This window comes from Procambarus clarkii, chromosome 84 (assembly GCF_040958095.1).
Source record: "Procambarus clarkii isolate CNS0578487 chromosome 84, FALCON_Pclarkii_2.0, whole genome shotgun sequence".
Taxonomy (NCBI): domain Eukaryota; kingdom Metazoa; phylum Arthropoda; class Malacostraca; order Decapoda; family Cambaridae; genus Procambarus; species Procambarus clarkii.
The window spans coordinates 21,533,440-21,545,846 of NC_091233.1; the positions used below are offsets into that span (position 1 = coordinate 21,533,440).

The 12,407-nt window shown below is 37.4% G+C and overlaps 1 protein-coding gene and 1 long non-coding RNA gene across 4 annotated transcripts in view; one reads left to right on the plus strand and one right to left on the minus strand.

Annotated features, from left to right (window-relative positions):
• Positions 1 to 6,648: 6,648 nt before the first annotated feature.
• LOC123774903 (uncharacterized) lies at positions 6,649 to 12,130 on the plus strand. Its single transcript, XR_006775005.2, has 4 exons — positions 6,649 to 7,611; positions 8,489 to 8,689; positions 11,613 to 11,696; positions 12,010 to 12,130. It is a non-coding gene; the product is annotated as an uncharacterized lncRNA (long non-coding RNA).
• Positions 9,076 to 12,407, minus strand: part of LOC123774901 (titin homolog) — a 94,094-nt gene continuing 90,762 nt past the window's right edge. For all 3 annotated transcript variants that reach the window (XM_069316609.1, XM_045769603.2, XM_045769601.2), the window contains exons 16-18: positions 11,970 to 12,206; positions 10,886 to 11,059; positions 9,076 to 9,779 (exon numbers count right to left, since the gene is read on the minus strand). In XM_069316609.1, the coding sequence (XP_069172710.1) occupies positions 9,763 to 9,779; positions 10,886 to 11,059; positions 11,970 to 12,206 (428 nt within the window). In that variant the 3' untranslated portion in view covers positions 9,076 to 9,762. The remainder of the gene's footprint in view (positions 9,780 to 10,885; positions 11,060 to 11,969; positions 12,207 to 12,407) is intronic.

Sequence of the window (12,407 nt, forward strand, 5' to 3'; positions counted from 1 at the left end):
TTATCTCTTTTTTAACATTTCTAACCAGTTGTACGAATTCCTGTTCTAAAGTGACCTCCCCATTTTTAATCCTTTTGTACCAAGCTCTCTTTTTACCTATAAGGTTCTTCAAATTCTTTGTTATCCACTTTGGGTCATTAGTATACGATCTATTCAATTTGTATGGTATACTACGTTCCTGTGCTTTGTTTAGAATATTCTTAAATAAGTTATATATTGAATCCGCATCGAAATCCCCATTTAAGTCACCTATCGCTGGGTTCATGTCTCGCTCCAAGACCGGCCCACACCCCATACCCAAGCCATTCCAATCAATTTGACCCAAAAAATTTCTTAGGCTATTAAAATCAGCTTTTCGAAAATCTGGCACTTTAACAGAATTTTCTCCTACTGGTCTATTCCATTCTATGCTAAATCTGATTTCTTTGTGATCACTGCTCCCTAGCTCACTCCCTATTTCGATGTCATTAATTTGCGTTTCCCTGTTAGTTAACACTAAATCTAAAATATTATTTTCCCGTGTTGGTTCCTTAATGTGTTGCGTAAGAAAGCAATCGTCAATTAATTCTAGAAAATCTTCTGCTTCACTATTCCCTGTTTTGTTCAACCAGTTTATTCCGCTAAAATTAAAGTCACCCATGACATAAATACTGTTAGATCTAGATGCTCTAGATATTTCATCCCATAGATGCTTTGCTTCCATTCTGTCTAAATTTGGTGGCCTATATATTACTCCTATTATAATATTATTAGCTTTTTCGTTTAATTCAATCCAAATAGTTTCTGTGTGTGGCTCTGTTTTGATTCCCTCTTTGAGACTACATTTCAAATTGTCCCTAACATATATGGCTACTCCACCTCCTCGTCTAATATATCTATCTGTGTGAAATAGTTTAAATCCATATATTTGATATTCAGCTAATAGTTCTCTATTTTCTACATTCATCCACGTTTCGGTAAGTGCAATAATATCTATTTTTTCTGTGCAGACAAGAGCATTTAATTCGTTAATTTTATTTCTTAGACTTCTACTGTTAGTGTAATATACCCTAAGTGAATTGTTATTTTGCGGACCTTCTCTTTCCCTGATCGTTTTGCCAATTCCTTTCTCCCACAAACACATACTTTTATTACCTCCTTCCTCCAAATCAATTCCCATACCTCTAACTACTAACAGTTTAAACCCAAACAAACACCTCTAACCACTTCTTCTAGCGAGTTCGCAACAGCAACAACCCCAGCTCTCGATAGATGCACCCCATCACGAGCATACATTTCATTTCTTCCATAGAAGTGTTCCCAGTTGTCTATGAAAGATATTGCATTTGATTTGCAATATCTTTCCAGCCGGCAATTGACACCAAGTGCCCTCGATATCCATTCATTTCCCACTCCCTTTCTTGGAAGAATGCCACATATGATCGGGATTCCTCCCTTGCTCCTAACTAACTCTATGGCTGTTTTATACCTCTGAATCAGTTCCTCACTCCTGACTCGACCAACATCATTTCCTCCCACGCTAATGCAAATAATGGGATTGTTCCCATTACCAGCCATAATATCATTCATGTTGTTTATAATATCACCAATGCCAGCTCCGGGATAGCAAACCCTTAACCTGTTCCCCCTATCTCTAGCACAAAACGTTCTATCCAAATACCTTATCTGGGAATCTCCCACAACTAATGTTTGCTTAGGTACTTCCTTTACTTTCTGAGGGGCCTGCGCTTCCTTTCTCTTCGTTGCTTTCCCTTTTGCGCGATCCACAGTCTCTCCACAGCACTCGTCCTCCAAAACGTCAAATGAATTTGAAGTTGCTATGGCGTTTGAAGGCGGCTTTATCAAAGTCTTCTTAAGGCCCCTGTCTTTCGCAACTCTCCAAGACGAGGTCCCTTTACTGCTGGTCTCCTCCTTCGTTACTTCTCGTAGTTTTTTAAGCTGACGCACCTCCTCCCGCAGAGAGTCCAACTCTGTCCTCAGGGCTCCCACTAGAGTCACCAGGTCCTTCACTACAACTTCCATATTGCTATAACAACACTCAGGAGCTCCGGTTAACACAACCTCTCACTGTGACTTCACCTGACCGACTGGGGCATTCATTCATATGTATGTCTCACTTACGCCTGAAACAATCCAGCGAGCTAAGCTTACTAAAAACATGCCACATAGATATGAATTATTACGTGATGTAAATTTGATTGAGAAAAAACTTCTCAATATAATTAGTTATTTTCTGCATCGGTGATCAGTGGGTGTTTTACATACATATTGCCTTAACACTAATATCATGTTACATGATACTAAAAGTGTTAATATCATGGTCATAGATGCGTCTACCTTAACGCCTCTATAACCATGGCAGGTGACCTTAACGCCTCTATGACTATGGTACGTGACGACATTATTTCTATGACCATTTTTTTTCTTGCAATGTATCCGTTATTTTATTAATTTTGCTAGAATTTACCATATAAAATTATCTGTTAGATTAAGGACCTGCCCGAAACGCTGCGCGTACTAGTGGCTTTACAAGATTGTAAATACTATGCTATGTATTCTCACAAACCCAATGTACCTTCTTGTATATAAATAAATAAATAAATAAATAAATAAAACCATGGTAGGTGACCTTAACGCCTCTATGACTGATGGCGTTACAGTGCCTTCGAGGGCAAGGAAATGTAGCCTATGACAAATGAAAATATAATTTAATATTTCTCCTAAATTGCTTTGTTGTGAACCCTATTTTTATAATTCATATGAAACTACCAAAATCCTAGTGAAACAGAAGGCATTTGAAACGTACCTTAGAGCAATTGGTTTTCTGTACCTCGACGACCTGCAAACTCACCTGTAAATAGCATGAAAGCATATTATTCACATGATGTATAACATTTATATCCTCATTCACCACAAATACAATAAACACATACATAATCCAACCCACACACACATGTAAAATGAAAGTGATGATAAAAGCCTAACGTGTATAATACAGTAGGCTGCTTGGCCCCCGATAATAAATTATAACAAGAATTAGGTTTTCATTTTATCCCTGAGCCTATTATGTGCCTCTGTAACCCTTTCCACTACCACTCACAAGATGGGTATAAGGTACATAATAAATTAACTAAACCTTTTAAATCTACGTATAAAAGCAGCCCAGATGATAAGACATTTGAGGTGCTGCTTACGTTTGAAGGAGAAGTAAGTAAGCAATTATCAAAGAAGGCAACAAGCCGAGAAGGCTATGTTGAAGGAGGCGGCCACTGGACACTACTTCTTCTAGTGAGGGCATCACCCAACTCAAATCTTGCAAGACGTCTTAAACCACTCAACATGAGGCGAGCAACACTGAACCTGCCGTATAACATATAGTTTTGTCTACAACAGTAAGGGCCTGTCGTCGACTAAACACTTAAACTCTTTAAAATCAACATTTAGTCAAGTACGGAACTGGGGTAGTTTTCTGCCCGGTTTCTAACTTATTCTTCACTCTTAAGAATGCACTTTTTAAGACCTTGCTACACAAGGAACGAATAACTGAAGTCCCACGCCCATTGTATTATATTCAAATTGCCTGTCAACAAGCCAACTGTTTTGAAACAATGTCAACAATCTCTATAACTTACTGTGACTGAATGCGTTTCTCTCTTATATCCAGCATCAGTTGTCGTCGAAATTTCTCGTCCCACTTAAGACGTTTCTGGCAAACTCAACCCGTCTTCGCAACCAATAGGTCGTGTTTCTTCCGTCGTTGTAACATAACAAATCCAACCTATTCACGTTGTCGATGCACAGCATAGGCTAGATGGGTTGCTTAGATTCGTAAGTTCCTGATTAGGCTAAAAGATTGGATTTGTTTACAGAGTGTCACATGTAGAAAACGGACCGCGCCACAACACACCCGCCACCACCTACAGCACACGACTGACTGAGCAAACCCGCCTAGGTCATAATAATAATAATAATAATAATAATAATAATAATAATAATAATAATAATAATAATAATAATAATAATAATAATAATAATTTATTTAGGTAAGGTACATACATACAATAAATTTTTACAAAGATTGGTTGACTTATAGGTAGAGCTAGTACATACAATGCCTAAAGCCACTATTACGCAAAGCGTTTCGGGCATTTATAAAAGTATTTGTGTGTACGTCTGATACCATACTACTTGTGAAGGAGGAAATGTATATGTTTACCTCTCAGAATGTTTGGTAATATGTTTATTTGTGATGTGTGTCTATGTATGTATTAACACGATGTACTGAACGGGGTGAGAATAGCTTGAGCTACCTCATCCCTTTGTGTGTATTTTACCTCAATAAACTTATTTCAATTTCAATTTCAATTTCAAAACCCGCCGAGTTTGAGGGTTCAGGTTTCGGTCTCGAGTTTCGAATCAACACGTTCATACTGCTCGAAACGCTTTGCGTAATAGTGGCTTTAGGCATTGTATGTACTAGCTCTATCTGTAAATATATCAATTTTTGTAAAACCTCTTGTATGTATGTATCTTACCAGAATAAACATTTATTTATTTATTTATTTATTTATTTATTTATTTATTTATAAATCCACTCGAAACCAGGTGGTGTTTCGTCCAGCCCGTCCTGGTAAACCAGCCCGTCCCGGTAAACCAAGACGGGCTGGTTTACCGGGACGGTTACTGGTTTACCAAAACCCCTCATAATAAACCAGCTTATCCTAGTAAACAATGGTCAAATGCTCCTTGTTGATTCAGAACCGATCACGTTCAACAGTGCTTTGCTCTCTTCATGTGTTTGAATTGCACCTCTCTAAATGCTTCACACATGCACTGAAAATACAAATAATTGCTGGTAAATCACAGCCTGCCTTCAAAACATTGGTCAAATGCTACGCCCAATTCCCGTGCTCGAAATCTTGGGTATTTGGCCCCACGTATTTTATATGAAAATAATTCAGCTAGTCCTAATAAAGGTCAACTTCGAACCAGGGCTCGATGGTTCGGCCGCCCCCACCCTTCCTAATCTATCGACCTAATTTATCGATGCTGATAAAACGTCGATATTACGGCGTTTTCGTTTTGCCAATACGTTGCAATTTTAACGGATTAGTTGATTCTGTACAAAAATAAGACGAATATGATGGGAGAATCAGTTGTGACTCACAGCTGATGGCGTTCGAGCTTCTTTTTCGAGTCCAGCCTCGCAGACAGGTAGAGGCAGCCAGCCCTCATGAACAATGACCACAAAACATTAACCACAGCCGTGGAGTATTAGCATTATGTCAACATTCAGAATGCAAGCTAAATGTTAGTTAATTTAGCCTGGAGGCAACAATAACAGCTTACTGATCAACTCGGGGACTGGTCGATTTGTTTCCTCGGTATAAGTCTAACATGTATATTCACAGGCTGCTTGTGCCCCTGTTAAAAAAAAGTAATTGCAGAACTCCAGTTAGCTATGGTATAAAACCTCATACGCTACCGGGCTTATAGATCAGTGTTTAAAGGAAATTCGGAAGTAATAATAATACAGCTGATGCCATCTGTCGGCACAAAAGGACACTATCAACTGGCTGGTCAACAGTAGCCATAAGATACAGCTTACGCCATCTGTTGACATCAAATTACACTTATAACAAATCATCCTTCAAAATACTACTAACGCCATCTCTGTTTTTTCCAACGCACTATAAATAGCCAAACAGCAACCCATAAGGCGGGTTGTTGTGCTCGGGTAGGAGGTTCCAAGCTCTGCCCACAAGAGGTATGGGGTGCATAATAAATGGCATATCATTGGTAGATATTCTTTGTTGACATTCACACAACAGCCAATCACAGGCAGGGATCAGCTAAAGGTGCCATCCACTTAATAAATCATCTTTATTCAGGACACCATCCTTGCTTAAGACATTCTGCTTCAACTTTAATCTATCTAAAAAGTGAAATGTTAAGTATTTAAAAATATTAATATAGTGATAATTAAATATTGCAGGACGTAACGAGTGTTACAGAAACATGGGCTATAGGCTACCTAACTTGTGACGTCATCAGTGGGTGTTGCCACACACAAATAATATCGGCGATACAATGCCTCCGCCCTCTTATTGGTCTACATTATTCAGTTAGATGGAAATTTCTGTCTTGTATAAAACAGAAATTGTTGTTCTTTTATACAACAATAAGGTTATTGAGCAAAAAGACATACAGTATTTCTTATTTTGCATTTTATTCATATAAGCGTTGGCATTCCCCGCAACAGCCAATCACAGGAAGGTATTTGTTGGAAACTGCCAAAACACGTTGATTCCTAATGAACTCTAACAATAAATTCGTTTAATAAACGAGTATTTAGGGTCAAGCTACAGATGAACATTATAGGATAACGGTGTTTTAGCTTGCAGCTTCGTTAGACAGAATCCCTGGTCTTAATTTTAAAAATAAAGAACTAGAAAGCGTATTTTATTGCTAACTTTTCGAGAAATAAATCCCAGTCTCATATTTACGAACATTTATGCATTGATTTTTTGGTTTAAGTTCTTATCATAATCCCTTTTGCAATCTCAACACCATCTGGCTCGTATCTTGTAACTATCTTCGTTACTTAGCCTCAAAACCTTACATTTGTCTTATATATCCTAAACAGTAGATAACAAAAAGTAATTGCAGAATTCTAGTTACCTAATACCAGCATGGTATAAAACCTTATTATAAGCTACCAGACATATAGATCAGTGTTTAAAGTAATAATAATACATTATTATTAATGTAATAATATTAAAATAATAATAATACAGCTGATGCCATCTGTCGGCAGAAGAGAACACTATCAACTGGCTGGTCAACAGTGGCCATAAGATACAGCTTACGCCATCTGTTGACATCAAATTACACTTATAACAAATTACCCCACAAAATACTACTAACGCCATCTCTGTTTTTTCCAACGCACTATAAATAGTCAAACAGCAACCCATAAGGCGGGTTGTTGTGCTCGGGTAGGAGGTTCCAAGCTCCGCCCACAGGTGGTATGGGGTGCATAATAAATGGCATATCATTGGTAGATATTCTTTGTTGACATTCACACAACAGCCAATCACAGGCAGGGATCAGCTAAAGGTGCCATCCACTTAATAAATCATCTTTATTCAGCACACCATCCTTGCTTAAGACATATTCTGCTTCAACTTTAATCTAACTTAAAAGTGAAATGTTAAGTATTTAAAAGTATTAATATAGTGATAATTAAATACTGCAGGACGTAACGAGTGTTACAGAAACATGGGCTGCATGGCTACCTAACTTGGGACGTTATTATTGGGGGTTGCCTTACACAAATAATGATACACTGCTCTGCCCTCTTATGCGAGTAAATTATTCAGTTAGATGGAGATTTCTGTCAGGTGCAAAACAGAAATTGTTGTTCTTTTTCACAACAACCTTGTTGTTGTGCACAAGGACCTATTTCTTAGTTGTGCACAAGGACCTATTTCTTAGACCATTAGGGCAAATTGAAGAGGGGGGGGGGGGGACCGTTGACAAGTTGCCGGTTTCCTGTCCTCGGCGAGGCCACTAGAATTAGTGGCTCTCAGGTAAATTCAGGTACTGCCGGTGAGTTTAACTCCTTATTGCTTGTAGCAGATTTTATAATATGGAAGTTCTTTCTCACACAACTGAGTTAATAATATGGGATAATTACTAAATATAACTAGCAACAGTGATCTGTTGGTTCTTGTATAAATATTTACTGTAATATTAAAAATAACTATTAATAATTATAATATTAGTATTATTACTGTATTAGCATTCTTATGTATCCTCATATACATGTTCTAATGTTCAAATTTTTGACATGTCATTTGAACTATACCAATAGTACATAACATGATTTTTATTTTTATCCAACAGTTCATTTTTGTATACTTGCCTAATAGTTGCAATAATAGCCAACAATTTTGGAGGATTGGTTGCCTCATAATGAACAATTTTTTTTTAGTCCTTTACTGCCACATTCTTGTTTCCATATCCAATTATTTAGTCTATAGAGTCTTCAATATAAGGTTGTTTCTGAGCCCAATATGTATCTTTGTAATTTTTGCCAGTGCCACACACAAATAAGCGATTCACTAAACTTCCATATGTACTACAGAAGAGGCTTCATTATAGAAGAGGCTGCCATGTTCCCCCGCCCTCCTTTTTCTTTTCCTACACAATTTATACTTTAATCTCAACTAGTATTAAGCTTTAGTTTAAGTGGTTTTTTTCCCCACAGTACATTGTACAGATAGTATATTTATAGATAAAGCTAGTACATTGTATGTACTAGCTCTATCTATAAATCCTATATTATGTTTGTAACTCATCTTCCATGTTTGTACTTTTACTTGAAAAAAAAAATTATTTTTATTTTTATTAATATTGAGTGCGAGCGAGTAATGGGAATAGAGAAATCTGCAGTAATGTAACATGTTCTTGCTATTCTCCACAGACAATTATAAGACCAAGCTGGAAGACTGGATAGTGTTCCAGTACCTACACACAGAGCACATCCGGCAGAGGCTGGAAGTGCCGGTGACCATCCAGTTGGTGTCCTTTGCCAATGCCTCCACACAACATCTCCCTTATGCATTGCCAAGATGATTGCAATTACTTAGCCCTGACAGATGCCAAAACTTTGGGCAGACCTGAGGTATTCTACCATCGGACACGTGTTCACTGAGAAAATATTGAAGTCTTACGATGGGATCGAACCTGCATCCATGTGTGCCCGGAGAGTCCAGTAATGAGGGTTCGATCCCATCATGTGACCTAAATATTTTCTCATAGATGCATCACTTTCTTGTGCATGTGATTACTCTGTTATATTTTGATAAATAAATTGATGGTTTCATACAGATTATGATTTAAATTGAGATGAGGAATTTTAGGTTTATGCATAAGACAGTATACAGTAGTAAGAAATGAAATTAGTGTCAAGTCTGTTCAAAGGATAGTAGTTTTATTTCACTCAATTGTTTTGATTTGTATTTTAATTTGCTATTGATACAACATACCAAAGTAAAGTTAAACGCTTGACAGTTTTGAAAACTTTAATAAACACTCACATTCAATGTTCCATTAAAATTCAGTAAATATAAACTTACATCCAATTTTTTTTTAGCTTTTGCCATTATTAAAAAATTAATAATTTCACTCATTTAAATATCAATCACACAAGCAAACACATTTGACACAAAATGACACCACAACCACACACACACACAAACAAAAACACACACACACACAAACAAAATCGTTTCATAGGAATACTCAACTACTGCACCTCAAATTACCTTGCTCATTAAGTAGTTTCAAAGGCACAACACTTACCTATATGTGTGAAATTAGTGAATCCCCACTGGGCAAAATAGGCTTGAGAAATTTTAAATCAGTTATATTATTGTTGACATAGGATCAATGTTAACATTAGATGAATGTTGATTCAACATTACATCAATGGCATTTGCCCAGATTTGCCTGGGGGGGGGGATATCATTTTGTTCTCATTGTCAAACTTTACAAAAGAAGTCAATTTTCTTGGATTAAAGAACAATGCCTCACCATCAGTGACATAGAATGATCACAAACATTTCATTTCTATCTTTTATGACTAGATATGTGCCAGCGATTCCTGCATTTGGGGCCGATAATCTGAGTGACTTTCACTTATCACATCTGCATTTATCCATCTTGGAGTAAGCAATTGTTATGCTTTGCCCTGCTCTACAGGACAGTAAATTCTGAAACAGACAATACATTATTTCAATATTGCACATATATAATATTTAATAGTATCTACTTATATACATTTTCAGCAGTAGGTGTTTTGAATTTGGGCTATGATGAATATTTTACTCGGTATGTATCAGAATGGAATGGAATCAGGGGGAAGCACCAAGCCATTATGAATATATAGCACTTGGAAGGGGTCAGGATAAGGATTGGGGATGGGAAGAGGAAAAGGAATGGTGCCCAACCACTTGGGCGGTCGGGGATTGAACACCGACCTGAATGAAGCGAGACTGTCGCTCTACCGCCTAGCCCGAGTGGTTGGACAGTATGTATCAGAGACGGCGCTTTGACTATAGTACGTTTCTCCAGGATTCATTAAGCATTTCCGTGTCCATTTAAGAAATTTGTAGTTCTTTTCTCAATCATGGTGACAGTTTGTATTTCATAAATAAAAGCACTAGCAAGGTTGTCAATAATAATTATATCCTTGAGTCAAGAATGATCATGCGGTATTTCCAAGCTTGTAAACTGTTTAACAAATGAAAACTAAGCCACCATAATCGAGGAAAGATGTACATGTTTCACAAGTAGACATTTAAATGCAGGGCCAGATTTAACTCTACTTGGGCCTTAGGCCAAACTGGTTAAATTTTTCCCACCCTCTGGTCAGTGTGCCTATTGAAAGCATAGAGACATGAATGTAGACAGATCATATTATAATATGTATTGATTAATTATCAACATTTTTCAAAATTATATTATGCATAGTTTTGCAGAGGAATATACAGTACTGTAATAAGGCTATATTCCTATACTTATATTATTTGATATTTATCCATTTTTATGGTACAAAAGTGTTGGTGCGCCTCCTGGTGCTGGGTGAGCCTATGCAATGGCCTACTTGGTCTATTGTGTAATTTGGCCCTGTCTAAATGCTCGATGAATCCTGGCCATAAGTGACCGAGTAAGTTCTCACACAACCATCAATACACATACATCTTTTCAGGTTACAATTTTATAAACATCTCATTTCAATAATTAAGTTGCATAGAACATTTTGTAACAACCCACTTCAATATATTTATAATTTGCTACCAAGCAACATTTTACATACCAGTCGAACGTTTATGAAGCTGACTAGACCTTCTCCGATGACTTAAAAGTTTATGGAAAGCCTCATCAACTTTGGCTTGATGGTTGAAAAGGAAGTCGGATAGGATGAGCATCTTTGTTCCGTCAGCAAGAGTCACAACTTCCTCTACAGATATGCCATTTACAGTTATTTTGCCTGTAAATATTCAGATTTTATTACAAAAATACCTACACAATATAAGCAGATGAAAAGTCACAATAACGTGGCTGAAAAAATGTTGACCAAACCACACACTAGAAATTGAAGAGACGACAACGTTTCGGTTCGTCTTCGACCATTATCAAGTTCATTATCACTATCTTCTTGAGGTTATCTTGAGATGATTTCGGGGCTTTAGTGTCCCCGCGGCCCGGTCCTCGACCAGGCCTCCACCCCCAGGAAGCAGCCCGTGACAGCTGACTAACACCCAGGTACCTATTTTAACTGCTAGGTAACAGGGGCATAGGGTGAAAGAAACTCTGCCCAATGTTTCTCACCGGCGCCTGGGATCGAACCCAGGACCACAGGATCACAAATCCAGCGTGCTGTCCGCTCGGCCGACCGGCTCACTAAACAATATAACATTTCAATTTGTGTAGAAATCTGCCAAAAAGTAGAAACACAGTAATATTATTCTAGCTTAGATTAATTTGGGACACATTACAGTTACAGTATTATTTTCACATCTCTGATACCTGATTCTCTTCAGGAACTCATCTCAATAGAAGACAGTATAGCCAAAATAGAAGAAGCCTACGAGCTGCATTTATATATACAGTATATATATATGCAGGTATGCTGATTACAATTAATTTTGTCTGTAAATATACAGTTATGATTTTACTGAACAAAGGCCAATAATGTACAATATAAAATTTAAGTTTGTTTGATTTAATCTTGATTGAATTTTAAGCTTTTTTGAATGCAAATGTCTTAAGATTTTGCATTCAAATTAAGAACAATTTACTAACAAACATCTATACATTTTCTGTTGGAATGTCTTACAGTTTTGCATTGGAACATCTCACTTTTAGGTTATACAAAAAAATCTAAATGCAACACTAACCATCATCACCATTTTTAAAAGTGAGCTCATGTCCTCCAAGGTTAGTAAGAGTGAGACCCTGAGGTTGCGCCATCCTGGGGTCCTGGCCGCTGACTGACTCTTGGACGAGGTGATCTGCTACAAACTGAGTAAGGAGAGCCACATTCTCGGGACTGGAATCATAAAGAGGGTGTGGAGCATCTTGAGGCACCAAGTTCACCATTACATGGTGAGCGGGTGAGAGAATAGTCTTGGGCTCTGGAAAACAGTGAATTGAATTATTGTATCATAAAGTCTATGCACTGTAATTTGTGTATTTACACACTCAGTTAAAGAAGGTACAGTATTATGTTGTGTAGAACTGTCACAATGTATTGTATAGTATAGGGGGTAAGCAGCACAAAGGACCATGTCCTTGGTTCAAAATCAAGGAACCTGGGTTCAGACTCCGGGTAGGAC